Source organism: Pecten maximus, chromosome 7 (genome assembly GCF_902652985.1).
Source record: "Pecten maximus chromosome 7, xPecMax1.1, whole genome shotgun sequence".
Lineage (NCBI taxonomy): Eukaryota > Metazoa > Mollusca > Bivalvia > Pectinida > Pectinidae > Pecten > Pecten maximus.
This window is the reverse complement of record NC_047021.1, coordinates 6004451-6030725: the sequence shown is the minus strand read 5'-3', so window position 1 is coordinate 6030725 and position 26275 is coordinate 6004451. Positions and strand designations below refer to the sequence as shown.

Here is a 26275-nt window from a genome sequence, read left to right as displayed (position 1 = left end):
CTATACATGTCCAAACAAACATTTGGGAATATTACATGACTATTTTTGTGCGTAGCTATTTATTCGAGTTTGAAATTCAACATTATCCTCCTATGTACATTCATAGATGACCCTTAATAGTACACAACAGTGGATCAAGGTCCTACTTTATGGTACCACATCACAGGAGGAACACTCTGGGATGCCCCAGGGGACGGTAATGGTACCACGTCACAGGAGGAACACTCTGGGATGCCCCAGGGGGCGGTAATGGCACCACGTCACAGGAGGAACACTCTGGGATGCCCCAGGGGACGGTAATGGCACCACGTCACAGGAGGAACACTCTGGGATGCATCAAGGGACGGTACTGGGACCACTTCTCTACCCCTCCATATAATTGACCTACCAGACACTCTGTCAAATCATAAGTGCGACTTTCCAAAGAGACAGAGATGACCTACGACCTGTCAAAATCAATTATGATATATGTCCAAGAGTCGACAATTTTTTTTTTTTTTTACTTTTGTTGTTGTTGTTTACGTGTACATCTAGGCAATAAGGATGATGTACGATGTGTACAGTACTTCTCAAGGAAACACAAATAGAGGAATATTTGATATCGGACGGATAGACAGCGGACAACTGGCTATATGTACGGACGATTTCAGGAATATCCTGTACGTGGTCGGATAGGCTTATTCTCGGACAAAAGGTAAGTCACTGGTTACATTTTATTAATCAGAGCCCTATAATAGTTATATAGGTCTCTGGGCAAATGTTACTTTAAAATAGTTTTTTTTTTTTTATGTAAAAACCACATAAGTCAAATCAGACACCTAAAGCTCCGACACTTTATCACTAACCTCTGGGTTGCGAGTTCGAAACCCACGTGGGGCAGTTGCCCGGTACTGGCCGTAGGCCGGTGGTTTTTCTCCGGGTACTCCAGCTGTTCTCCACTTCCAAAACCTGGCACGTCCTTAAATGACCTTGGCTGTTAATAGGACGTTAAACAAAAACAAACAAACAAACCTAAAATAGAAGGAGATAGTGATATAGGTCTCTGGTCATGTTTTTCAAGGTCATTATCAAACTAGGATGATCTTTTTGATACTAGCTAACGATTTCATTTAAAATGGGTAAAAAAACTAGTTATTTGTCCGTTTTCAAAACACCTTATTAAAGGGGCATTCCTTCGTATGAATGCCAGGTGTGTGTTATACAGTAATTTATAAAATTCATAAATAAAAGCAGATTGGCTCCTGTCTCTAGAATGTTAAGATTATAAATGAATTGAGCTTTATGATTTTGGTCCCTTGGATATATCTGATTCTTGGATTCCTAAGTTTCAAACTAGGGACAGATAATCTAGTATTAGAATTTAGCTTGGCAATTCTTAATAAAAAACAACAACTTGGGTCTAGTGGGCAGTCTAAAATAAAAGAAGCTTACATTTATATCTATGACTAACTGTGATGGAATAGGATATCCTATTTGTACAGAAAATCCGTAAAACTGCAGTTCTGCATTCAGCCCCGCATCCTTCGCTTCATTTATATATCACGTGACACCCCCTTAAATATTAAAACATTGGGAAACAAGAAATTACATGACAAACAATACATCCCTCTTCTGTGGTTGAACCAGTTTGAAGCGTCTGGAACTCCTTGATTAGATGTCTATGAATTACTGTAAATTGTTTAAATTTCGCGTGGGATTTATTTTCGCGTTAAAACGCGAGGAAAGTCAATCGCGAATACAAATCCTTCGTGGTTATTTGTAAGAAACGTACACATTGTGATGGCGACCAAGTTTGAGCTTATCGACATATGATAAGGCTTTGGAGTCCATGACCTATAGCTCATTATTAGCGAATTTAAAGTAATTCCAGGATCAGCGTTTGCGAAATCATGTAATCGCGAACATGTCTAGAGAAGTAATTCGCGAAATAAAGTATTCGCTAAATGCAGAGACATATATACATGTCTCTGCTAAATGTAAGTGATTTACAGTTTGTCATACTGATTGTAAGAGCGTTTGTTACGCTACCCTAATATTGTTGTAACGTAAGAAAATACTTCCGGGAATTTAAGATAGTGAGGTAAAAACCTATTAGTAGTATCAGTTGGGTATAACAACCTAAAGCTTATATTGGGTCATCGATCTACATCTAAGCCAGTAGACAAGTGCAGTACTCTTCACGTTTCAACACAATGACTCACTCCCAGCTTATCGACTGGTTTTACCTTGCCCAGGTAAACAATTAAAAATGGCGACCGTTGAAGACGTCAGGTAACACAGGTAGGATTTCTATCGACAGAATATCTAACCGTTTTGAGCATCTTTCTTGATCTGAGTTGAAACTTATCAGTTTATTTTAAATTCTTTATTGTAGAAGACATGTATGTAACGGATAGTGAAGTGATTTGATCACGATCTGATATATATATAGCTACCGTTTACTATTTCCGTGTTGTCTCGCACACGGATTTTATACTCAGATAATGGAGTATGGAACAATATGTTGATAAACAGTAGCATTTCTCGGGATAATTAATAATCAACAAAACGCTCAATTAAATTATTTAACCTAAATCTTATGAAGGTGTATTTATGGTTAAAAGTATGTAATTTGGGTCACGTGATCAATTGTTGTTATAATTACAGAATACATAAAATTTACTTTAGTAAAACTGTTGAAAATATACGTCTACCATTGATGTATACTTGTGTCTGTGCCTATTTTATAATCACTGTTATAGTAGTTAAATTAATAATGAATGTCGGTAAAACAATTACTATTTACCTTACAATTCATATCATTTTTTTATGGTTAGGTCGGGAAAAGGAATGAGAAGGAATTAATGGTAAGGTTGAGTCACTTGTCGTATGTAACCTATATACAGTGACACATTTAATGTGTAGTGATACCTGTCTTATCTGACATAAATGTATAGTGATACCTGTCTTATCTGACATAAATGTGTAGTGACACCTGTCTTATCTGACATAAATGTGTAGTGATACCTGTCTTATCTGACATAAATGTACAGTGATACCTGTCTAATCTGACATAAATGTGTAGTGATACCTGTCTTATCTGACATAAATGTGTAGTGATACCTGTCTTATCTGACATAAGTGTATAGTGATACCTGTCTTATCTGACATAGATGTATAGTGACACCTGTCTTATCTGACATAAACGTGTAGTGATACCTGTCTTATCTGACATAGATGTATAGTGACACCTGTCTTATCTGACAGAAATGTATAGTTATACCTGTCTTATCTGACATAGATGTGTAGTGATACCTGTCTTATCTGACATAAATGTGTAGTGACACCTGTCTTACCTGACATAAATGTGTAGTGACACCTGTCTTATCAGACATAAATGTATAGTGACACCTGTCTTATCTGACATAGATGTATAGTGACACCTGTCTTATCTTACATAAATGTGTAGTGACACCTGTCTTATCAGACATAAATGTGTAGTGATACCTGTCTTATCCCACATAAATGTATAGTGACACCTGTCTTATCTTACATAAATGTACAGTGACACCTGTCTTATCTGACATAAATGTGTAGTGACACCTGTCTTACCTGACATAAATGTGTAGTGATACCTGTCTTATCAGATAAATGTACAGTGACACCTGTCTTATCTGACAGAAATGTATAATTACACCTGTCTTATCTGACATAAATGTATAGTGATACCTGTCTTATCCCACATAAATGTATAGTGAGTCTGATACCTATCTTATCTGACATAAATGCACAGTAACAGCTGCCTGTATGGAACATGAACACTGGAGATAAAATGACTTGCCTGACATCCATGTACAATGACATCAGTACTACCTGACATCCATGTACAATGACATCAGTACTACCTGACATATATACCTGACATCCATGTACAATGACATCAGTACTACCTGATATACCTGACATCCATGTACAATGACATCAGTACTACCTGACATCCATGTACAATGACATCAGTACTACCTGACATACCTGACATCAGTACTACCTGATATACCTGACATCCATGTACAATGACATCAGTACTACCTGACATTGATGTACAATGACATCAGTACTACCTGACATACCTGACATCCATGTACAATGACATCAGTACTACCTGATATACCTGACATCCATGTACAATGACATCAGTACTACCTGACATCCATGTACAATGACATCAGTACTACCTGATATACCTGACATCCATGTACAATGACATCAGTACTACCTGACATACCTGACATCCATGTACAATGACATCAGTACTACCTGACATACCTGACATCCATGTACAATGACATCAGTACTACCTGACATACCTGACATCCATGTACAATGACATCAGTACTACCTGACATCCATGTACAATGACATCAGTACTACCTGACATACCTGACATCCATGTACACTGACATCAGTACTACCTGCCATCCATGCACAATGACATCAGTACTACCTGACATACCTGACATCAGTACTACCTGACATACCTGACATCCATGTACAATGACATCAGTACTACCTGACATCCCTGTACAATGACATCAGTACTACCTGACATCCATGTACAATGACATCAGTACTACTGACATACCCGACATCAGTACTACCTGACATACCTGACAATCCATGTACAATGACATCAGTACTACCTGACATAACCTGACATCCATGACAATGACATCAGTACTACCTGACATACCTGACATCCATGTACAATGACATCAGTACTACCTGACATCCATGTACAATGACATCAGTACTACCTGATATACCTGACATCCATGTACAATGACATCAGTGCTACCTGACATCCATGTACAATGACATCAGTACTACCTGACATCCATGTACAATGACATCAGTACTACCTGACATACCTGACATCCATGTACAATGACATCAGTACTACCTGACATTGATGTACAATGACATCAGTGCTACCTGACATACCTGACATCAGTACTACCTGATATACCTGACATCCATGTACAATGACATCAGTACTACCTGACATACCTGACATCCATGTACAATGACATCAGTACTACCTGACATACCTGACATCAGTACTACCTGACATACCTGACATCCATGTACAATGACATCAGTACTACCTGATATACCTGACATCCATGTACAATGACATCAGTACTACATGACATCCATGCACAATGACATCAGTACTACCTGACATCCATGTACAATGACATCAGTACTACCTGACATACCTGACATCCATGTACAATGACATCAGTACTACCTGACATTGATGTACAATGACATCAGTACCACCTGACATACCTGACATCAGTACTACCTGACATACCTGACATCCATGTACAATGACATCAATACTACCTGACATCCATGTACAATGACATCAGTGCTACCTGACATCCATGTACAATGACATCAGTACTACCTGACATCCATGTACAATGACATCAGTACTACCTGCCATCCATGTACAATGACATCAGTACTACCTGACATACCTGACATCAGTACTACCTGATATACCTGCCATCCATGTACAATGACATCAGTACTACCTGACATACCTGACATCAGTACTACCTGATATACCTGACATCCATGTACAATGACATCAGTTCTACCTGCCATCCATGTACAATGACATCAGTACCACCTGACATACCTGACATCAGTACTACCTGACATACCTGACATCCATGTACAATGACATCAGTACTACCTGACATCCATGTACAATGACATCAGTACTACCTGATATACCTGACATCCATGTACAATGACATCAGTACTACCTGACATCCATGTACAATGACATCAGTACTACCTGACATACCTGACATCCATGTACAATGACATCAGTACTACCTGACATTGATGTACAATGACATCAGTACTACCTGACATACCTGACATCCATGTACAATGACATCAGTACTACCTGACATACCTGACATCCATGTACAATGACATCAGTACTACCTGACATACCTGACATCCATGTACAATGACAGTGCTACCTGACATACCTGACATCCATGTACAATGACATCAGTACTACCTGACATACCTGACATCCATGTACAATGACATCAGTACTACCTGACATCCATGTACAATGACATCAGTACTACCTGCCATCCATGTACAATGACATCAGTACTACCTGACATACCTGACATCAGTACTACCTGACATACCTGACATCCATGTACAATGACATCAGTACTACCTGACATCCATGTACAATGACATCAGTACTACCTGACATACCTGACATCCATGTACAATGACATCAGTACTACCTGACATCCATGTACAATGACATCAGTACTACCTGCCATCCATGTACAATGACATCAGTACTACCTGACATACCTGACATCAGTACTACCTGACATACCTGACATCCATGTACAATGACATCAGTACTACCTGCCATCCATGTACAATGACATCAGTGCTACCTGACATACCTGACATCAGTACTACCTGACATCCATGTACAATGACATCAGTACCACCTGACATACCTGACATCCATGTACAATGACATCAGTACTACCTGACATCCATGTACAATGACATCAGTACTACCTGACATCCATGTACAATGACATCAGTACTACCTGACATACCTGACATCCATGTACAATGACATCAGTACTACCTGACATACCTGACATCAGTACTACCTGACATACCTGACATCCATGTACAATGACATCAGTACTACCTGACATCCATGTACAATGACATCAGTACTACCTAATATAACATACCTTACATACCAAATGTAAATTAGTGTTACCTATGTTTTACCTTAAATACATTGATTCCTGTCTTGTCCGACATATACTGTATGTACGTATACTGTGATACCTGTCTAACCTGACATATATGTACAGTGACACCTGTCTCGCCTATTATAACTGTATGTGTCACCTGCCTTACCTGATATTTATGTAGTGTCTCCTATCTCACCTGGACCTTGATATGTGTACAGTGTTACCTAGCATGTATGTATAATGTATGTCATCTATCTTACCTTACTTTAATATATAGTGGCATCTGTACATGTCTTACCTGACATATATACGCCACCTGTCTCACCTGAGATAAGTGTACAGTGACACCTGTCTTTCCTGACATATGTACAATGACACCTGTCTAACCTTGCATATATATATGTACAATGACACCTGTCCAACCTGTCATGTGTACAATGACACCTGTCTCACCTGAAGTATATGTACAGTGACACCTGTCTAACCTGATATATAAATGTGTACAATGACACCTGTCTAACCTGTCATATGTGTACAATGACACCTGTCTAACCTGTCATATGTGTACAATGACACCTTCCTACATGATTATATATATGTAGTGACACCTGTCTATCCTGACATATAGGTACAATGACACCTGTCTCACCTGTATTGTGACAATAGCCATACCTGTCTTAAGCTAGTTACATGTATACCCCACCTTACAGAGGTTATATAATAATCTGTGCATACATCTGTGATAACCTTGTGTACACAATATCTCCTTTAACAGTCTCAGTTCATATTCACTCCATCATGCATGAAATTCTAGATTTATTTTATTGATGAGAGGTTATGGTATATCTATATGTGATCATGCCCGACTTTAACTCTTGACATAAATAACAGTGACACCAGTCTTACTTGACAGGTTGTACATTGACATACTTTGAGAAGTATATAGAAGTCACTGAAGACAAAGTTTCAAGTGACCTAGCTACTGCAATCACCTTTGTCGGTCATTGTGGGTCATCCGTTCGTAAACAAATTACATTTTCGACTTCTCAGAAAACCTTGAACCTATTTCAATGAAATTTTGCAGAAATCTTCAATAGCCAAATGTCAACCAAAATTGTGATTTTATGGTACCTACCCACGTACAGGCCAGGGGCCAAGGGATGGGCATGGGTCAAAATAACTGAATTTTCAAAAATCTTCTAAAGACCCATATATGATAGAAACAGATATTCATTTTTGAGCATCATAAGGTAGATTGCCATGGATAATAATTCAAACTTCAAGTTTGAAACTTGGTCAATGGTTAGACATATCAATAATTATAACGCATGGCAGTTTGATAGTATACACTTATAGACCTTGACTAATCCCCAGGTGACTGATGGATGGGTGACAAAAATGGGTTAAATTGATTGAAATTCCCCTGTCTCATGGGGGTGAATGATTATTTTTCTCTTACCCTGTTTACCCTCTTATGTATCTAATATTGACGTTACATCAATGCAAGGAAATTAAATGTTGATATGACTTGATTGAATTGTCGATGAGACACCTCATTGTAATGTTACTGTGATCACGACGTCATATGGTATTGTTGACCCCATCCCACCACTTCCACCCCTCCAGTATAAGTATTAATAATTCTGATGCTTGTGATGAACTTGGAATATATTGGATCTCATATTCATTTGCAGAATTACAATGTAAGACAGAAACTGCAGCATGTTTTTGGATGTGGACGACGCCCATTTGGGTGCTACTGTTTGCCCCCTTGTTGGTCACTGCCCAATGGGCCAACTGGCAGAACCAAAACCCTCAAAACACTAAGGAAAGTTGTAAGTTCTTTTGTTTATTTTTATACCCATTTTAAATATTTAATGGCCACCAAGATGAAATGATGGTATACTTGTATAGTGTGATATATATCCATATAGTGTACCGTCACCTGGCAGGACTATGATTTGTCAGGAGATGGGTGATCCATTGTAAGTTACCCTGTACAAAGTTTAGGTTAATTTTCTTCTAGAATATACATATGTATTTACATAAATACACTGTATGGCTGTATGCATGTTTACTGATAACATATATTTGTTATGTTAAAGTGTTGCTAATAACCAATTTATTGTTAAGTGGGTAAAACAAGGGAAATAATTTAAAATCCATTAGAATGTAAAAATGTAGATGATCGATATTTCACAAATAAGTCTGAAATCCTGTACAAGGGATATGTACCTAAATGTCTTTGTTTTAAAAAAAATGAATTTCTTATTGTCAGATTATAATTATGTGTCTATTATTCTTTCTTACAATCATATTTATTGATGTATTTGTATATTTTCAGATTACCTAGACTCAAATACTGATTGTAACAATAAGTTTGACATTGGAGAGAACAGTGCATTCGTGAATGGCCTCGGTGCCACATTAGAGAACAGTCCGCCAAAGTCTTGTCAGATCACCTTTAGCACAGATTATGTCCGTGAGAAACGCAAGTTCAGGGTTGAGGTCATAACTGCCAACTTTAATGAGGATGGAGTGAACTTCTATATCTATGACAGTTCTACAACAGACTCTCTATTGGTAAGCTTTACCACATTTTAATGTTGTCTTATTTAGGGTACACCTCCATGAACAAACTCTCTATTGGTAAGGCCACCCTTAAAAATATCTTGGTTTGCTGTAACCCGACCAGGGGGTCTTATACATATGGGTAGGTAGCTAGGGCTGAACTTTTTTTTTATTCAGTTCTGAAAACAGATTTTCAACCTTTAATACGAAAACAAACCAGAATATGGAAATCATTATTTATTTTGTGTTCTTAAACAAAAGAAGCACAGACTCAACCTTATTTGGGTTTGAGAGACGTAGTTTCAAACCTCAGCACAGCAACTTCTGGACACCAATATCTGGCACTGTCAAATCTTTTTAAAAAACCCAACAATGTTTTATTTTTCACAATGAAATTGTTTGAGTCGGCACATTTTTTCTGGGTCGGGCGGGTTACGCCAAACCAACTATATTTTTATTTTGGCCTAAGCTGTAATAACCACTAATTCTAACACTGTCTGGATTAAGAGTTTGTAGATATAAATCTCCACAAAAGATTGTAAAACTTGCTTAAAGGTGGTCACCGAACCAAATTACAATTTTCTGTGAAATATGATATTCTCCCTAATCTAATTCCATCTAACTCTTGGTTCAAAACAAGGTGTTAATACCAATTCCCATAGTGCTGTGCAAAAGCTGATGTTCTGATGTAAACAAAAGTGGCTGAACAAAAAACATGCCAAAACGGTAACAGAGTCCACCATATAAATAGAAAACGAACATGACAGTGAGAGCATTCCAAGATATCTTTGAGAGGAAAATTAATTGTGAGAATGTCGTCAAATAAGAAACAGAGAACCCTGTATCCTACTTGATACTGTATACATACTACCTAGTTTTGTGTTAGTGTCATTTTCATATATCGTTTTCGGGACCTGCTGGACAATCGTTTTTGGTCAAAATTTTTCATGCGCAAAATATACGGATAGAAGTTTTGTTCAGCCCAAAAAAGTACCTGTGCAAATTACGCTGGTGCGCACATTACACAGGTTTTTACGGTAACAGAGAACCCTGTATCCTACTTGATACTGTATACATACTAGATACGGGTGGGTGAAGGTCTACTTTTTGTACCCTGTGCCCTGTCAGGTATCACTTTCTAAAGCAATTAAGGGATGGACATCCGGAGGCAAAATGTATTGCGTGAAATTTGATATTATCCAGACATTTTAATTACATGGGCGATGACTACTTTAAAGTGGGACCAGTGTTCATCATGCAACTTGTTCATTTTTTGTCAATATAAATGTTATCAATAATTTTCATTCTTTACAGTATGGATTCGGGTTTAGAAGGGACAAGCCGGCCAACTTTCAGCCATTGTTCACCTCTGGAGGATTTGTGACATTCAAGCTGGATAAAGCTGATAAAAGTCAGGCCAACTACAACATACGAGTGCATGTCATAAGTGTCCCAGGTAAATGCTTAAATACTGTTCTATGATTTTCTGTCATACACAGTTTATGTGGATCTGAAAATGGATACCTATAATGATGCTCCAGTGTCCTTTATCTTACAAAATATTAGGACTTCCTTCAGCTAGCTACTGGCCAGATATCACAATTTACTTTTGCTTCGTAAGAATTAGTTTTTTCGTTTGGGGGGGGTTGTTTCTTTGTTTGCTGGGATTATCACCCTGTGGACAGCCAAGGTCATTTTGAAGTGGAGTATCTTTGTAGTAGTTGGTGTCTACATCACTGAACATAAGGGAGGCCTATCACATGCCATCCAGAGCAATTAGAGTAAAGTGTCTTGCTCAATCCACTGTCAGTTTAACACTCACCAGATCAGCATCTTAGATAACATTAATCCAGTGTAGTTGAACAAGTGAATAAAGAACCTATGTTAGAAGACCCTATATGGTTATATCTATATAACAGCATCATGTAAAACCTCTTCCATTATAACAGGTGATGTTAGCATTGTGGATGAATGTCCAGGTGGAGAAGGACCTGGGTGTAACTACTACTTCTACCAATCTCCCATTACCAAGGAAATCATCATTGGTATAGTTGGGGGTGTGTTCGGACTCATTCTCTTTGTTATTGCTCCCATTATCATCATCTGCTGCTATCGAAAATCAAAGGGAGTGAATCGGCGTTGGGATGAGTTCAAGCTTGGCCAGGCCAGCACAGCTGCAAATATCAGCAACTCCAAAGGTAGTGTACGGGCTACTTCACATGACACAAAGTCCAAACTATGGGCCTCCCAGAGTTCCAAAATGGGTCTAACAAGTATCAACAAATCCTCCCGCAGCAGGGGAAGGCTAAGCGAGGAGGAGGAGGATAGTGTTTTTGATGGTGAGTAATTTGATGTATATGATGAATTTTGTTTCTGACACAATGGAACCTAATCATTCTAGTTACTATGAAAGCAGTTTGATACTTGGATAGAGGGGTCCAATGGTATATTTGCGACACACTTGCCTTTCACCTAGGTGACTGGTGTTAGATTTCCCACTGACCACAAGGTCTTTCTCCATGTTTTCTTTCACATTTGACCCCTCACATTTCCAGGGTGAATAATACAAGTTTTTATAACTTAATTGTTTCCCAACTGTTGTATAATAAAGTTCAAAGTTGATACTGTAGTGTACATTCTTAGTAGACTCGTATACTTATGAATTTGTTACCAGCAACATTGTTGGTAGCAGAAGAACTAGATAATATTAACGACAATAAATGAATTTCAGACGAAAAATTTTCATTTACAGTACAGCAACATTTGATAATGTGAAATACCTTGATCAAGCGAAATAGAATCTCTATTTTTTAATTGAACAATATGATGACTGTGACCGAGATAAAACAAAAATAAAACCTTACTATTCAAATTTTGATTGAAAAATTCCTCAAAACTTGTACTTATTCTAGATGGGCCTCCAAGAAACTACCCTCCACCACCTCCTCCATATGAACGGTATGACAAGTCATCACGACGAAATAGGGATGATTATGATGGTCGCAACCGAAGATATGATCGTTATGATAGCAGGGATGAGGAATATGACAGAAAGGACAGACACAGAGACAGAAATGATGACAGGTTTGATCGACAACCTCGGAGAGAAATGGACAGAAAACGAAGAAATTCTCCAAGACGGTCTTATTATTCAGATTCTAATTCTGAAATGGAGTCGTCGTTTGTACAGGCAGAAGATGATCACCCACAGGAGAGGTTTGTGGAGAGGATCATAGAGCCCCGTGTTAAGCCAAAAGCCAAGAAGACAGTAGTAGAGGATGTGTATGATGAACTCAGTGAGGATATTGAGGAAATTAGAAACAGCAGTGTCCAATGTGGGCCATCAGATGATGAAAACGAATCAAACACAGAGACCACCGATGATGAAACAACAGAGACCGAGTCAGACTCGGACAGTGAAAAAAAGAAAAAAGATCCAAGGGCAGCTTTATATTCAAAACCGAATAAAAAGGGGAAAGTTAAAACTGTTGCGGCAAAGCCTTCACAGCCAAATGTGGCCTTGAGCCAGCCTGGTCCAGTCATGGCTGGCCCAACTACAGGTTATCCTATGGTTGGTCAGCCAATGATTGGTCAGCCAATGATTGGTCAGCCTCATACCATGGCGAGGCCTCCAGTCCCAGGTATTATACCTGGAGTGATAGTAAGGCCAGCTACACAGCCACAGTTTGCCCCCGGTCAGTACCCTCCTGTCGTGAGACCTGGTGTCCCTATACAGCCAGGCCAAATGCAATTCAGACCTGTGCAACCACCAAACTATCCAACAGTAAGGATGCCACACCAACAAGTCCCACAGAAGTCCCAGCCCACTCATCCTCGCATGGCTTCCAATCCGCCTCCTGATCCACCCATGTACTCCTACCTGGTACAGCGAGGGTACACGGGAAGATATTCTCCAGTCAGTTCAGGAACAGGGGTTAGTAGTGATGCCCACATGATCAACCTCACTGATGACTCGGAGGGTGGGTCAAACCTCCCAAGTGGTGTAGATCTTATGAAAAGGACCACAGATGTATAATGTGCAGTAAGCATATAGAATCTTTATGGCCTTTATGTTGAAGCAGAAGAACTTTTATGATTTACTTTTTCTGCAATAATTCTAGGAAACTTGTAATCAAGTCATTACAACAAGCTTAAGATCATGACAAATCGACAAATTGTCATTTAACAATTGCATAAAGTAATTCCTGCAGAAGCTCATATTTGTATATGTTAAATTTATGTGCTCAGATAATTTTATGAGTACAGAAAGTAATTATTTATAACTAGAGATAATTGTAATTATTCTGTTTCAATAATGCTAGTATTAAATACTTGCATGACATATTTTACAATAATGCTAGTATTAAATACTTGCATGACATATTTTAATCTCATAAATGAGAAGAAATAATTGTGATACAAACCATCATTGCCATTTGTGTTTATACATAGATCTTGCAATATTGTAAAAAAAGTTTTTATTTGTAGCATGATTGAATTGTATATACTGTTTTTTTTATACTAGTCTGGTAGTACCTATACCAGTCCTGTGTGGATGTGTGTATTCTGGATTCATGTTCACTTGAACTAGGGATTTTAAGACAAATAATTATAATTTACATCAAAGTGATTTTTCAAATAATGTTTTCCTAAGGATACACCCGTTTCATAAAAGTGAGCAAAGCAGTATACAGGTATCCATTGGCATGAAGCTTCTCTATCACACATCTTTGGTATAAAAACCATGTTCTGTTGTTAAGAACAATAAAGTGTATCAATATGGACAATACGCAAGGCATACTTAAAATATGTGGTTCTGCATAATTATTATTGTCATTTAGAGTACTGAATTCAACCTAATAAGCACCATGTACTACAAAACGGGGGCACTTAATAAAATCATATAGAAAGGAAACAATTTGTGTGATCTTTGGAAACCTTTATCTTTGAAAATCTTTATATAGTGAAAACAACCAAGAGTGTTTAAACTGAAGATTATATTCAATATATCAGTGAGACAAAGAATTTTTTTTCTATGTTTCAATTGTGTACCCATCTTCTTTCATTGAAAAATGTGGGATGCACTAACTAGGTCAAATATGGTAATATTTAGTCTCTGTGTCAGTAATTTACATGACACCATATTGATTTTAATCGACAACAACTTCAATTAAAAAAGTAACATTATAAAAGATTTAGATTTCATCTTCATCACTAACAACTTGCCTTACAAATCATGATAATAAATCACATTACCTAGAGTTAATTTTGTAACAAAATAGATCAAAGGATATTTGCTAATCAGGTTTTATATATTGTGTAATCATGATCATTTACTGTAAATCTGCCTGAAGTACATAGAGGCAGCAGGATTAAACAATGGGTTACAATGACAGGATGTCTGATGTCGGTCCAAATTTGTATGGGTGCTCATGATCAATTATATGGTAATTGTTAGTGGTGATCTGTCACAGCTAACTTTGTATACATTGTTGTTATTGATGTTTTTCTCAATCTAGAATCACAAATAACTCTCTGGCAGGGAAATGATTCAGTTCAATTTTAAAGATTTAAATGTTGGTTTTTCTTATTTTTCTTTTCTTTTTTTTTTTGGAAAATTTTCATGTTGCTTTATAATTACGAGACTGACATGTACATTTCAGCTTGACAATGAAAAGTATCGATACAGTGATAACTGGAGTTCTGTGTTGTCCTGGTGATCGATTATAATTCATATGTAATCGGAAAGCAGCCAATTAAATTAACAATCGATTATGAGATGTCAACATTGATGATTGTTTTCAAAACCAGAAGTACAAGTTCTACTTTCATTTTCACTAATAAGAGAAGTCAGAGTTTTATGTCATTTTACTATAACGTCCAATCATGCTATTTAAACAAAATCAATTGCAAAAACTGTAAATGATTACAATCAAGATTGTTACATTGAAATGGTATGATAAAAATAAAGATAACTAGGAGAATAAAGCTAGTATAAAATAAAAATGGCAGCACACTCTGCCATGCAGGAAATACGTCTACTCAATCCTGGGTAAAAAATGTTTTTTTAAGGATCGAAAATTGATCAGTTGACACCAATTACATCCAATTATTGATGTTGAAATCTCAAACCAATTCCCGACACTAAGTTTTGTAACTATTGTGGAAAAGCTGTCATGTCAGTATATTACTCATCTGGATCCATAACCTCTTTGTGTTCAATGGATATGTATGAGGTACATGTATATACAAAAGTACATGTAAGTGTGACCGGGTATATTTCATCAATATTGATAGAACTTCATTTCCCAAAAAAGAAATATCCTCGTTTCACATATTTCATATAAAAATTGACATAAGATTATCAGGAACAAATCTGTATGATTGTATTGTTTCTGTATTGTGAGTTCCAGTTAATTATATAATGTCATGGTCAGTTGGTCACCTGTCAAATTATTGTCTGGTATATGAAATAATTTTATGATTAAAAACTATTTTCATATAAAAACTTCATTAATGTTTCTGTAGGTTCATGTTTCATCATCACCAATTAAATGATCGCAATCTATTGTACCATGTATATATACCTAATAAAGATTTTTAGTAAAATATGTTCTAGAGTTGTTAATTAAAAATATCAAGACTCAGTGTAAAGTAACTAGCCGTCAAATCACCTATCTTTCTCAATAGTATACTACATCAAGTCTAGGATATTTTCATTTCTCCAGAACAACTTGTTGGTCTCCTTGTTTGATTTATAATGAACACCTTTCTTAGGTACAGTCCAACATACATATATATAGCCCAGGGTACCACGGCAGGTGGCAATATAAGTCGGAAAGGACTTCTTTGACCATATTTCATAAATATTTTGACTTTAATTGGTCCGTCTTACTGTGGCCATAGATCTTTTTCTTATAAATAAATTGACTTCTACTGGTCAATTTTTACATGTATGTTTATGTACATGCTACATTTCAAGTCTTGCCTTTCACTTTTTTAATTACTTGGGTGGGGCGATACTTATATTATCTAGAAAATTCCTGTAGGACAAGATACTAGAAATGTTAAGAGTACTTTTGTTACTGGTGAATGTCTCTGACTATGTGACAAGATACTAGAAATGTTAAGAGTACTTTTGTTACTGGTGAATGTCTCTGACTATGTGACAAGATACTAGAAATGTTAAGAGTACTTTTGTTACTGGTGAATGTCTCTGACTATGTGACAAGATACTAGAAATGTTAAGAGTACTTTTGTTAATGTCTCTGACTATGTGACAAGATACTAGAAATGTTAAGAGTACTTTTGTTACTGGTGAATGTCTCTGACTATGTGACAAGATACTAGAAATGTTAAGAGTACTTTTGTTAATGTCTCTGACTATGTGACAAGATACTAGAAATGTTAAGAGTACTTTTGTTACTGGTGAATGTCTCTGACTATGTGACAAGATACTAGAAATGTTAAGAGTACTTTTGTTACTGGTGAATGTCTCTGACTATGTGACAAGATACTAGAAATGTTAAGAGTACTTTTGTTAATGTCTCTGACTATGTGACAAGATACTAGAAATGTTAAGAGTACTTTTGTTACTGGTGAATGTCTCTGACTATGTGACAAGATACTAGAAATGTTAAGAGTACTTTTGTTAATGTCTCTGACTATGTGACAAGATACTAGAAATGTTAAGAGTACTTTTGTTACTGGTGAATGTCTCTGACTATGTGACAAGATACTAGAAATGTTAAGAGTACTTTTGTTACTGGTGAATGTCTCTGACTATGTGACAAGATACTAGAAATGTTAAGAGTACTTTTGTTAATGTCTCTGACTATGTGACAAGATACTAGAAATGTTAAGAGTACTTTTGTTACTGGTGAATGTCTCTGACTATGTGACAAGATACTAGAAATGTTAAGAGTACTTTTGTTAATGTCTCTGACTATGTGACAAGATACTAGAAATGTTAAGAGTACTTTTGTTAATGTCTCTGACTATGTGACAAGATACTAGAAATGTTAAGAGTACTTTTGTTAATGTCTCTGACTATGTGACAAGATACTAGAAATGTTAAGAGTACTTTTGTTAATGTCTCTGACTATGTGACAAGATACTAGAAATGTTAAGAGTACTTTTGTTAATGTCTCTGACTATGTGACAAGATACTAGAAATGTTAAGAGTACTTTTGTTAATGTCTCTGACTATGTGACAAGATACTAGAAATGTTAAGAGTACTTTTGTTAATGTCTCTGACTATGTGACAAGATACTAGAAATGTTAAGAGTACTTTTGTTAATGTCTCTGACTATGTGACAAGATACTAGAAATGTTAAGAGTACTTTTGTTAATGTCTCTGACTATGTGACAAGATACTAGAAATGTTAAGAGTACTTTTGTTAATGTCTCTGACTATGTGACAAGATACTAGAAATGTTAAGAGTACTTTTGTTAATGTCTCTGACTATGTGACAAGATACTAGAAATGTTAAGAGTACTTTTGTTAATGTCTCTGACTATGTGACAAGATACTAGAAATGTTAAGAGTACTTTTGTTAATGTCTCTGACTATGTGACAAGATACTAGAAATGTTAAGAGTACTTTTGTTAATGTCTCTGACTATGTGACAAGATACTAGAAATGTTAAGAGTACTTTTGTTAATGTCTCTGACTATGAGAAGGAAGAACAGAATAAATACAGCAGTAACTAACTGGTTTTTTGTTGTTGTCTACTAGTCCTTTTTTATGGGAGTATTGAAATAAGGTGACTTCATTGGAATAACCATTCATCAATACTTTATTTCACAATGACAATATATTTCTGTAATCTCCATCTTGAACAATAAAAGAATGACAGCATGACATGTAAATAGTGTGCATGTTGTATCTGTAAACATGGTCTACAAACATATTTACCAAAATTCTTCAAATTTTAAACATTCATACATGCTTTGCACCATTTTACCATCTTGCAACTACATCTATATATATATGACCTTTGCTCTAAATGCAATAGCAACCATTCACATAATTTTATTTCATGGTCAATTGTTATATATATTTTACAAAACATCTAGTGTATTGTACCTACTAAGACAAAATGTGAACTTCATATACTGACCACACACTTTGTTGATACATTTTCAACCCAGACACTGAACTAGCTAGAGGTGAAAATACATTTTCAACTCGGAACATTTCATACTGTAATATTTGACCTCCATAAATCACTATGTGAACAGACCAGAACCACAGACCAGATACAAGCTGTTCATAAATCCCACTAGATACCTATGTAGAGGAAAAGCCTTCGACACTTTTGACTAGTGCCTGCTATTGGCTTAATATCATGAACCTGAGCTTTTTATTTATTGAGAAGCTGTTTTAAAGATTTCAACAATTTTGACCCTTGAGAGACCTTGAAAGTAAGTCACGATCAAGGTCATTTATTTGAAAAAACTTGGTAGCCCTTCATCCCAGCATGCTACTGGCTTAATATCAAGACCCTGAGACTCTTGGTAATTAAGAAAACTCACATATTTAAATAGTTTATGACAGATGACAAACGAAGCACAATAGACGACACTGGTCAAAAGCCTAAAAGCACACAATTACTTCTTACTATCAACCCATTTGAAGAAGTCACAGCGAGCCTCTGGATTTGAACTAAGACCTTCTGCTCGGCAACACACAAAGAACTGTTTCCCTTTATTGGGCCCCTCCTTTTTGACTGTTCTTAACAAACAAGGTTCTTTATGACCTTTGCATAAAGGGGCAGTTGGTGGACCCTTCAGCAAATTTTTCCATGCTAGTGCCGAGGTTTTTTTCACTGTTACTTTATTATCCTTCAGCTCCTGAGAGTTGGATGGCGATCCGCTTGTGACTTCACTATCCTTCTGCTCCTGAGAGCTGGATGGTGATCCGCTATCATCAGAACTAACCACATTTATGTTATTCTTCAAGAGTACTGTTTCACTTTTCACACTTGCAGTTTCTTGACCATTTATAGATGCACTGCCCTCAAGATTTGCTTGTCTTTTGGAGCTATCTTGCAAAATATCATTCTTTGAGGGTGGTTTACCAAAGAAATTCATAAGGCTGGACTGCTTCGGAATGGATGAACTTTTCTTGATGTCACTTTTTTGTCTTTTTGCTACTTGTCCTAAAGGTTTAGAACAATCAGTGTCACGTCGTTTTAGACCAGATTTGTTTGGAGACTTGGTCTTTAAAGATTCCTTCTTAGGTTTTTGTTCACCAACATTGGATAATGTTGCCTTTTTTGGTGTTCCTCCATTATCTAGCTTCAATAATGGATTTTTTGATGATTTAACAAAGAACGAAGACAGTTTTTGCTGCCGCCCAGCAAATTCTGGCATATATTTTGTACACAGAGCAGGACATTTGATAGCTGGTAGGAATGACGAGGTAAACTCTGACTTGACAGGGCAATGGTCAGACCCTTCAACATCTTTGATTACCCAACTCTCCTTCAGATCATTTTTAGCCATGGTAACATCACATACAATGTAGTCAAGCCGTCGGCCATAGTTGGTTTCACGTGCTGACGTAAGAGTACACCAGTTCGAGTAGGCGTCAGTCCTGGTAGGGTAAAGGTGTCTAAATGTGTCCACAAACAGTCCACCCTTAACACAGGATGTGGTGCCCAGAAACTCCTCTGTATCATCCACAGGCTCGATGTCTGGATCTCTCCCTGGCTCCCAAAGGAACTGGTTCATCCACATTCTGCTGGGGGCCTTACCCCAATCCTGAAATGTCAATAAACATCTTACATCACCATGTATTGTTGACCATATGAAATGAACAGTTAAAGGCCTAAGTTAAACATACAATTTGTTAATAATATACCTGATGTAACACACTGCCAGAAACTGTCCAGTTAAATTTCGGCATAACATAGAAGTCCCTTGAACATTAACTGCCAAATTAGATTATCGCTTTGACACCTCATATCAAAACTTTTTTCAAAACTAGAACTGTCATCTTGAAGATCCTTACATTGTAACAAGAGGCCCAATGGGCCTGTATTGCTCATCTGGCTCTACAGCAACTTTGAAGTTGATCTTGGTCATTTCTGCAGATACTATGCTGATTACCACTTTATTCAAATATCAGAGTAAGCTTGGTTTATTCATGTCAATTTTTCTAGCCCTTCATTCGAGCATACTATTAGCTCAAATCCAGGACTCCTGGTTAACGAGAAATCATTGTTTCAAGATTTAAACATATTTGACTGCTATGACCTTTAATGTAGGTCAAGGTTATTCATTTGACAAACTTGGTAGTGCCTCATCCCAGCATGCTACAGACCCAATACCAAGTCCTGAGCTGGGCCTCTTGGTTATTGAGAAGAAGTTGTTTAAAGATTTTAACTTATTTGACCCATGTGACCTTGAATGTAGGTCAAGGTCATTCATTTGAACATACTTGGCAGCCATTCACCCTAGCATGCTACATGCCCAATATCTAGTCCCAGGGCCACTTGGTTATTGAGAAGTTGTTAAAAGGAAAAAGTATACGCCGGACGATGGATGCTGCACCACGGCATAAGCTCACTTGCATTTCGGGCAGGTGAGCTAACCACACTTGTAATCAGAGAGCTCCAAATTGTTAACATAGGTATTTGCTTATGGAACAGTTACCTTTACCATCTCTCATACCTGTACCTTTTCATATCAAACAATGATATTTGACAAAATCCCCCTTCCGTTACCATGTCTGATGATGTAGTTTTAAATGGAAATCCTTCATTATGCAGAATTTGTTCCCTTAAAACCCTAGCTATTCACAACACTGGATTCTGTGATGCATCATTACAACTTTGGTTGGAATATGAACAGTCATTCAGGAGGAGTCAAGTTTTAAATGAATATGATGACAGATGCTCCTAATGGCAGGAGAAATCAAGTTAATGTCCTTATTGTATTGAGTGGACAACCAAACTGAAACACTTACCTCCAAATCTGGATCACAGTTGTCAACCTTCTTGTGATTTAAATTGAGATCTCCAAGGACAATCACATGACTGCAAGTAGAGAAACTTAATTACCAGAAGTACCAGGTACTAGATGGCAACATGATGATGATCCGCCCAGAGGGTCAGTCAGTGCCAACATGTGCATACCATCAAGCCTCATTCAATGCTGATAATGTTAACAAAGTTAGAATGAATTTCATTAGAGATCAAATAAATGATAGTCAAAAATGTGATTTCCCTATATAAACTATAGTTAAGTGTACCCCATCTTCACAGGCAAATGTGAAACCCCAGGATTATGAAATTCACAATTTTGATAAACAATTGAAGCCCCTTCCATTTATGAAGAGTATTTGATTCTACCTAACTTGGGTCTTAAGAAGAATGTTTTTGATGTCTCAGTTAATTTGACCCTTTTTGGTCACACTTCTCAAGCTCCTGAGGTCAGTCAGTGCCAATATGCACGACTATTCAACTGACATCCTATACTGATAATTCTAACCAAGTTTGTATTATTTCAAATAGCAATTGGAACAAATAATGCTCAAAAATGTGTTTCCCTATTTAAACTACAATAAACTTTTCCATCATCTCAGGGGGAAACACGAGACATGAGGATCATGAAATTCACAATTTTGGTAAAGGACCTTAAGTCCTCTCAATCTGTGAGGAGTATTTGATTTTACCATATCTGGGAGATTAGAAGAAGATTTTTAAAATTTTAGCCAATATGACCCTTTTTGGCCCCACCCCTCAGGTCCCTGTGGGGTGGGGACCATATAATTCACAATTATAGTTGACCTTTAGCCATGGAAGCTTCCTGCCAAATTTTACTGAATTTGGTTCAGCAGCTGCTTCCTGCCAACTTTCACTGCATTTCGTTCAGCAGTTTTGGAGAAGTCGAAAATGTAAATTGTTTTTGAACGCATGACATACTACAGACGACAATGGACAAAAGATGACTAGAACAGGTCACTTGAGATTTGGTTTCAGGTGACCTGAAAATGCAATCACAAGCTACAATGGTCAAAATAAAAAATGGCCACCTTCAGATAAGTCTGAAATTGAGCATGCATATCTAGGAACCTACATTAGAGATTTGAGGAGGATCAAATAATAATAATTTCTAAGAAATAAAGATTTAACAACCTACAACAATCCAAATTTTAAATGGCTATCAGCCATTTTATTTTCGGATCATTCTTAAAATTTAAAATACACAACTAGGGGCCAAGGGAAACCTCCTTATGTACCATCTGATAACAAAAACAATGTTCTCCCTTACTAGGCACTGAACGTTTTTTGGAAAGACTGCACTAGCCTGATTATAGAACAATTGTACTCTCATATTTGTAGGTGGCACATATATATGTTTTAAGCTTCATCTTAAATTGTTATGGATAAGATTGTATGATGTTATGGTATGAATGAATGTGTGATGTTTCATTTTGTATTTGTTTCATATTAAAATGATTCAAAAATAAATAAATATAAAAACTCATTCATTCAATGTATACTTTCATTGAAGGGGAGGTAATTAAATAAGTAAAAGGAGATAATCACCATCCACTCTGCAGAAGAGCCTCTGCCCTTGTCTGAAGGAGTGCAAGAAATCTCATTTTGTAAACCTTTCTGTCATCCCGTTCAGGATCCACTCTTGGACAGTAAACATTGATGATCGCCAGATGAGCTTCATTTCCATCACCTGTTTGTATTCGATGTTGAGTGATTACTGCCCGCCCTTCTGCATCCAGGGCATCAAGCTCTTCTGTTGAGAAATCTATCACATTGCCATAGCAACCAACTTTCCCATCATCCTTCTGATTCAACAATGATGTCAGGCCTTCCTCAGCACTATATGGTGTGGCTGTGTCTCGGCAGAAATTGGCAACACCTGGATATATCGCAAGTTTATGTAACAAACATATTAGTATCACCGACTGTTTAGTGAATCTATGAAACCATACACAAACAAAAGGAGCTACCTCAGACTTTCACCGCCCTATTGCTGTCTATTAATTCTGGTCAACTGCATGAATGAGTTCACCTCTTTCTGTAAATGTTAATTTATGTTAAACTGGAGATCTGTTTTTGATGTTTCCCTTTTTGCAATCAATTAACCTTTGAATTGAATATGAAAGTTGCAATGATTATAGTACACTGTACATCACTTTGGGGTGATGCATATTTATGTTAGAAGTTTCATCAACCAATCTTTACCTGTTAAAAAGTTATGCCCCCAGACAAGATGGTATCAGAACAAAGCAAGAAAACAAGAAATTATCAGAAGAACAGTTACAATAGAACATGTCTCGCTTTCTTTTGTCATTTATCTCTAAGCCTGAAGGTAGGGATGATTATCTTTCTCACATCAAACTATTTTATTATGCAGGATCCAGTTGTTTAATTACAATAACGTATTTAAAAAAAATAATCTTGTAATGCAATAAAAGGTTGTGATGTCATTGCATGATTGCGTGATGTCATTGTATTGTTGCCAGCACATGCTATCTAGCAGGGGTTAATGAAGAAATCGCACCCTTGAGGTGACAGAGAATATCAAAAACTTAAAACGGATTTGTATGTGACCAGGGCCTTAGTACAATACCTCTCCGTGTATATGTCAAGTACATGTTGTGTAATGAACCTGTGTGATTTGTTTATGTAATTGTCCAGTGTAAGCGTCCTTAACCGGTCTGACGTGACATTGACAGATGAACTCAGCACTTGACCAAAGCACCTGCATTGCATGCTTTTCAAGTTCTCACACCCATCTACGTCACTTCCTTAGCTTTCATCTTACCCTCTCCAAACTTAAGCCTCATTCAATTGCTGGATGTACGTGCGAGCGGTCCAGCCACAAGCAGCGTAGCTTTGCTTAATATACTAAGTTGCAACAGTATAGTGTATGCCGCTAGAGGCCTGGTTTTTTCTTCCCATGCACTAAATTATTGAACTGAACCAAAGACTTTGTCTTCATCTCACGCCCTGATGACATGTAAACTTAACTGATATATTTGGTGCATTTTTAACATAAAATGAAAATATAAATTCATGTGATGGTTAGTAAGGTCATTACAAATTAAAAGACTGAGGAATACTGAGGAATAAATAATTTAGTATCCAGTAATCATAGATAATACACAGATGAAATGTATACATACCTGAGTAACCACTACGCTTACGGGAAAAACTAAAGTAGGAATTGTAACCTTCAACTATGGCTGTTGGCTCATCAAGTTGATCACCTGTCCCACAACAAAAATGGAAGTTGATAATGATTTTTTAACAAAAGTTATGTGGGTTTATAGCTTATCTGTCTGTCTTATTCATCTTAAGGAACAAAAACTTATGCAAATCTGGTACATTAATAAAAACATTGAATGTGAAATAAATTGTAACTTGATACCATTTTCATGTGTATATTCGTATACCTTTTATCAAGGAAAGATAGAGTTTCAATTTGTTTGTTTTTCGGCATAGCCGTATAATTTTCTTTTGTTCCCGGATATAACGCGACAGGTGGTTACTGGTCAAGATGAAGTATGTGATTGGTCTATGTAGCGGTAAATGCAAAATGCAGACATGCAGTTAGAGACGAAACAAAATTACGATGGAATGCAAGCTGAATAAGTGAATGTATCTATTCAAATGACACATTGATAAAATCATATTCCTGATTCAAATGCAGTCTTATTATCACCAAAAATGATCCAAACTGATATAATTTTGTTATCCGTGCTGAAACTGCACATTTATTAATTAGTTCGTTAATTTATTTCACCAGCAGTTTTACATTATAACCACCAGCATTAAAACTATGCCGTTTATCTTTTTAAAAGATATTTCTTGTTTATCATTAATATCCTATCAACATCTAAGGTCATTTAAGACAGCCTCCCTTGTGTGCCAGATGCATGCGCACGGAGAATATGTGTGTTTTGGGAGTATGACAACTCCCAAAATGTTAAATAAGAGCAGAAACACATATAACACCACTTAATACATGTTTCTGGTAAGAGTACTGTACAGATCTTCGCAAAATAATATTTCATGTTTTTCCATTAATTTTGGCAAACAGTACTGTATACTAATTTGAGTGCCTGTGAGATAATTCACAACGGTACAGGTAACAAGTGATTTAGCAGAAGTTTACAGAGGCATGTTTAGAACTACTTCATCCATGTGTAACAGGAGAGGAGAAAATGTAGCGGCCAGACCGGGGTTCGAACCCAGGACCTCCGAACACTAGCCGGATGCTCTACCAATTGAGCTACCTGGTCACTGATGATCAACCCAGTCTAGTCCCGCTACACACCTCCCTCCTTTTTTCCAAGTCTTTGCCCTCAAAGACACACGAGACCCTTATACCACCACCATGGGTATTTTAGTTGGGCGCCAATTTTGTAACAGGAGAGGAGAAAATGTAGCGGCCAGACCGGGGTTCGAACCCGGGACCTCCGAACACTAGCCGGATGCTCTACCAATTGAGCTACCTGGTCACCGATGATCGACCCAGTCTAGTCCCGCTACACATGTAAGAGGCTGACACACCGAAAATTTTATAATAGTTCTAGCATGTCGCAGTCGGCACAACAACATCAGATATAAATCGACCGACCAGCTACAAACAATAACACAGTTTACTTATATCCGTTTACGTACGTGTTACTTTGGTCTCCTGGAGACAAATAACGTCTGCATCAAGGGAATCAAACAGTGTCTTCAAGTTTATTTTACTGGCTCGTATGCCATTGATATTCCATGATAGAATTTTCATTCTCAGCCCCATCAACTTTCACTTTGACATACACACTGTAACGGAGGATTTGATTGGTGGATAATTTAAAAGCCATACTAAAATAAAAGCGGAAACGGTATTTGATACGGATTTG

At 37.0% G+C, this 26275-nt stretch overlaps 2 protein-coding genes and 2 long non-coding RNA genes across 5 annotated transcripts; 1 reads left to right on the top strand and 3 right to left on the bottom strand.

Annotated features, from left to right (window-relative positions):
- Window positions 1-2181: 2181 nt before the first annotated feature.
- Window positions 2182-17023, top strand: LOC117331437 (N6-adenosine-methyltransferase non-catalytic subunit MTB-like). 2 transcript variants are annotated; one of them, XM_033890151.1, is made up of 7 exons: window positions 2219-2280; window positions 2817-2846; window positions 8507-8647; window positions 9157-9395; window positions 10698-10839; window positions 11333-11722; window positions 12296-17023. In XM_033890151.1, the coding sequence occupies exons 3-7, from the start codon at window positions 8545-8547 to the stop codon at window positions 13417-13419; spliced, it is 1998 nt and encodes a 665-aa protein (XP_033746042.1). In that variant the 5' UTR covers window positions 2219-2280; window positions 2817-2846; window positions 8507-8544; the 3' UTR covers window positions 13420-17023. The 2 variants fall into 2 exon arrangements, with proteins under 2 accessions (XP_033746040.1, XP_033746042.1); XM_033890149.1 differs by lacking the exon at window positions 2817-2846 and having other exon boundaries at window positions 2182-2280.
- On the bottom strand, window positions 4704-5117 carry LOC117331440. Its single transcript, XR_004533550.1, has 3 exons — window positions 5006-5117; window positions 4835-4939; window positions 4704-4729 (listed from the first exon to the last, which is right to left on the bottom strand). It is a non-coding gene; the product is annotated as an uncharacterized LOC117331440 (long non-coding RNA).
- Window positions 6143-6494, bottom strand: LOC117331439. Its single transcript, XR_004533549.1, has 3 exons — window positions 6428-6494; window positions 6225-6393; window positions 6143-6190 (listed from the first exon to the last, which is right to left on the bottom strand). It is a non-coding gene; the product is annotated as an uncharacterized LOC117331439 (long non-coding RNA).
- Window positions 14974-26197, bottom strand: LOC117331438 (DNA-(apurinic or apyrimidinic site) lyase 2-like). The gene is made up of 5 exons (XM_033890152.1): window positions 26046-26197; window positions 24545-24628; window positions 22944-23274; window positions 21359-21428; window positions 14974-20151 (listed from the first exon to the last, which is right to left on the bottom strand). The coding sequence occupies exons 1-5, from the start codon at window positions 26170-26172 to the stop codon at window positions 18997-18999; spliced, it is 1767 nt and encodes a 588-aa protein (XP_033746043.1). The 5' UTR covers window positions 26173-26197; the 3' UTR covers window positions 14974-18996.
- Window positions 26198-26275: the final 78 nt, after the last annotated feature.